This window comes from Propithecus coquereli, unplaced genomic scaffold, assembly GCF_000956105.1.
Source record: "Propithecus coquereli isolate 6110/MARCELLA unplaced genomic scaffold, Pcoq_1.0 Scaffold61, whole genome shotgun sequence".
In the NCBI taxonomy this organism is placed as follows: Eukaryota; Metazoa; Chordata; class Mammalia; order Primates; family Indriidae; genus Propithecus; species Propithecus coquereli.
Window position 1 is genome coordinate 3,492,337 of NW_012152063.1, and position 4,413 is coordinate 3,496,749.

The 4,413-nt window shown below is 35.5% G+C and overlaps 1 protein-coding gene across 7 annotated transcripts in view; it reads left to right on the top strand.

Annotated features, from left to right (window-relative positions):
• HDAC9 (histone deacetylase 9) overlaps positions 1–4,413 on the top strand; it is an 805,060-nt gene that overhangs the window by 550,580 nt on the left and 250,067 nt on the right. For 4 of the 7 annotated variants that reach the window (XM_012659408.1, XM_012659403.1, XM_012659406.1 and 1 more), the window contains 3 exons: positions 475–616; positions 1,616–1,742; positions 4,036–4,157. In XM_012659408.1, coding sequence (XP_012514862.1) covers positions 475–616; positions 1,616–1,742; positions 4,036–4,157 — 391 coding nt within the window. Of the gene's footprint in view, positions 1–465; positions 617–1,615; positions 1,743–4,035; positions 4,158–4,413 lie in introns of all 7 variants that reach the window. The other 3 variants (XM_012659404.1, XM_012659409.1, XM_012659405.1) reach the window with 1 other exon arrangement.

Here is a 4,413-nt window from a genome sequence, read left to right on the forward strand (position 1 = left end):
CCAGCTTAACTTACATCTCACCATTCTATTTGCTTTGATTATTTTCCCACCAGTCTCAGGATAAGAACCAAAGATTTCAGTTGTTTGTTTATAATGTGAAAGACTTTATAAAATAGATTTCTGAGCAGTCCCTACCATTGCCTGTTTAATATATTTCATATGTACAAAGCAAACTTATTAAGAGAACTAAAGATTTAATCAATGGAAACTGGAAGACATGAGTGAATTTGGTAATTATTTTTGTTACGGAGGCACAGATATTGGAGCTACCTAAAAACTAGCTTGTTGATGACATTAAAATCATCATAGCGTTAGTCAGTTGCCTTTAGAGTACAATAACTTACAGAAAAAGTGGGTAAAAATATAAACTAAATACAAACAATTTCCAAAAACTCATAACATTTCAATTTTGGTCTATGAAACCTAAAGAAATTGCACACTCTCATGTCTTTCTCTTCTCGCAAGTTGCAACAGGAACTTCTAGCCATAAAACAGCAACAAGAACTCCTAGAAAAGGAGCAGAAACTGGAGCAGCAGAGGCAAGAACAGGAAGTAGAGAGGCATCGCAGAGAACAGCAGCTTCCTCCTCTCAGAGGCAAAGATAGAGGACGAGAAAGTAAGAGGCACCAGGGTAAAAGATGGACTCTCTTCCCTCATCTTTAGCTGATCATCCTTCAGAAAGAAGCCTGACAAAGAGTGGGATTAAATTTGTCAAAATTGTCTGTGTTTAATTAAAAGAATAAACTGTAGACCCAACTGTAAAGTTTTGACATTCACATATCAGCTGTCTCTATCCAGTCTGCAGAGCAGCTCAAGAAGTAAACATTGCACTATTTGGCAAAGATGCTAATTTCTGGTTTTTCAAACCTTAAAAATAATGTTATTCTAAAGCATTCTAGTGTAGGCCATTCTATTTAATAATAAACTTACATCCGTATCTCCTCACTATGCCTTCTTTCTTCCTGCCCAAGTAATTATTGCTCTGTAAGTCATGCCTTGCCTCCACTTAGCTTCTGCTTACTCAAACGTTGGGAAGATTTAAGGCAGAACACTTGTCAAAGAACTATCCACAAGAGGGAGACAGATCCAAATAATTCCCCTGCATTAGGTCAGTTCAAAATCAGGTCGTAGCGAGATTTAAAATTTGATGACTTGAACTGCAATTGTCAGCAATATTTATTTGTTTAATGCTCAAAGTGGTTTTTAAAAGTTAAGTTTTTCAAACCAGCAACTCAGAAAAGATCGTTTTAATGTATTTACCGGATCTAAAATGTATCTAATCCCCCAAGATTCTTGATTATTAAAAAGCAGTGTTTTGTTTCTCAGCAGTATTTTTTAAACTTCAGAAAAAGTATTAATTCTGGGAATTCCCTTTTTGCAAAAGCAATTAAAGAAAACATTGAAGATCTTTTGAAAATTGGCAGTTTAAGCAGTAGTTTCGAAGCATTACTATGCTATTTTCTAAAGCCTGTGTAGCCTGTGGTTTCTTCTTTTAATAGGAAAACTTCACATGCTGTGACCAGGGATGTTACTTCTTAATCTTTGTTAAGTGTTCTAGAGGCACGAGAGGACAAAACTCACAATCAACATCTGCTTCTGTATGTGCGTGTTTCAGGAGCAGTAGCAAGTACAGAAGTAAAGCAGAAGCTTCAAGAATTCCTATTGAGTAAATCCGCAACGAAAGACACTCCAACTAATGGAAAAAATCATTCCGTGAGCCGCCATCCCAAGCTCTGGTACACGTATGTTCAGTGTTTGCCTGTTTTCATTCCCAGGGGTAAAGAGCATAAGTTCTGTATTTAGCTGACTTGGGTACAAATCCTGGGCCCACCATTTCTCAGCTGTGTGGCTATAGCCAAGTTCCTTGAATTCTCTGAGGATCAGTTTCCTTCTCTATAAAAAGAGGATAATAATAGTACCTGCCCTCTAGGGTTGCTGGGATGGTCCTATGAATTAACGTGGTAAAGTACGTAACAGAGAGAACTGCCTAATAAACGTTAGAATTCATCGTCTTGAGGACAAGGGAGTATGTTCTTTGATGAATGAATAACAAATGTTTGGTGGGGCATAAAAATTAATTGGTGTTTTGTATTTTTCTGTTCTCAAATGTTGCATTTGATATCTATACAATCATTTTTGAAGACTTGACAGATTGTGATTTTATCTTACTTGACTTGAAATAAAATGAAGGTCAGAGCTATTTTTAAAAGTCCAGAAGATTTTTGACTCAATTAAGAAAAAAAAAAGAAGGAAGGAAGGAAGATAAGGGAGCATAGGGAAGGGGCAAGAGAAGGGAGGATGCTAAATAAATAAATCTAAGACTTCAGTGAATAGTTTACCGCTGCCCAGCTCACCCCATTTCCTCCCACCCAGTAAAATAATAGTTTGGTTTCTGACACTCAAGCTGACAACATAATGCAATGTGATATTACAGTTTTTATGGCACTGTATTTCCCCAAGTCCAGTAAAGAGATATTATGCCATATACAATTCTTCTTTCTATAAAATAAGAAGGATGTGGTATATTTAAAAATCAGGGTGAAGAACTGATATTCAAATCATATATGGATAATAGAATAATAGATAATAGTTTCATTTCTCTCATAAATGTGTTTGCTGAGTGACCATAGACTTTTACACTTACATATTTTTTTCCTCCCTTATATCAGCAAGGATAGGCAGCATATAGCACTTGATTACTCTGTTGTATTGAAATTGTAAGCATCCCAGGAGTTCTATGTAGAGAGTTATTGTAGTTAAAAGCCTATTTTATAGGCATCTTCCCTTTTCTGCATTTCCCCCAAAAAAGGTAACAGGCAGATTCCAGAATGTTTTATAAATACTTTCTAATGATTTACATAGTTTCTATCATGCATGTTAGCTGACTTGAGAAACTAATCTCTGAAGAAAATTTTCAGACGTTTCATCAACACCACAAAGTATTTCAAAAGAATACTGTTTTGTTGTTTAAAATTACATACATCATTTATAAATAATTCATAATTCCTTCAAAATTAAAGCCTGTTTTAAGAAAAGATAATACCTTTTTTTGTAATGAGAAACAACTGCATGCAAACAACTTGTCAGCTGAAAATTCTTTAGCTATTCTCTTGGGTGTATTAAACGTGGCTCTCACATGTACTTAGTAATCCTGTCTTGTTTTTACAGAAGTGAACTTCAGTAGTGTCCAACTCCAGATAACTATAAATCATTAATTTATGGAATCTGATTTTAATACTATTTTGCCAGGTATAGCTAGATGAAACATCCTTAAACCAGTAAATTCTTGAGAATGTGTGATTCAAATAAACGATACTGGTAGAACAATCATTGTGGTGGTGATGCTATTCCGTGTTCATTGTTTTCTTTGTGTATTATGAACTTTATATCCACTGGATAGTCAGCGTTCAGTCCTATATTCTCCAATAGCAAGATTCTATTTCTTTCATTATAGTCACTGAGGAAAAAGAAAATATTTTTAAAGGTCGGTTTCATATTGAAGAATGTGATTTCCATTCTTTACTATTGGAACTGCTATCAAAGTCAAGAAACCTGAGGCTGTTGGCACAATACTGTCTTTTCAGTAAAAAAGCTACTCTGATGTACTTGCCTGTACTATCTAGCAATTTTTAAAAGTAAAGGCCTTTTATATATTTAGTTTTACCTTGGTTGTTCTACATTGTTGACTTAAAAAAATTGAAACAACTTTTCCCCTGGTTTGGCTCTTAAGAAAACATATAGCATGATCTCAGATTATCAAAAGCTCAGGCTTTTGGTAAATTCTCTCTTTTAGGGAAGGAAACTTTTTGTGTGATTATATATACACTGTGTAGTGGACATTCTTAGGAATCCAGCATCATTCCATAACATAGTGCTGCAATGAACTTGGCTACATGAGGCCGTGGTTTGTATACACTAAAAAGAAAGAACATAAACACAGCTGAGGCATGTGTACAGCATGTGCAACTGATTTTTGCTGACCAACATGCAGTAAAAACTTCAGAGTAAATAGTGAAACTTTTTCGTCTTTTCTAGGGCTGCCCACCACACATCATTGGATCAAAGCTCTCCACCCCTTAGTGGAACGTCTCCATCCTACAAATACACATTACCAGGAACCCAAGATGCAAAGGATGATTTTCCCCTTCGAAAAACTGGTAAGCTGATTTAACTAAAACCCCACTTGCTCTTCCCTAACAGACCCGCAATTTCATTTTACCACACTTTTGGGAAAAATCAAAGGATTTGAATCCTAGATATTATACCCTCTCCACCCTGCCCCCAACATACATGAACATGCTCCCAAGCACATGTGCACACGTGCACTTGCACACACAGCCCTACTTATTTCTACATCAGTTGATTCACTGTATAATCAAAGTACTGTTTTTATTTTTTTATTTTTTATTTTTT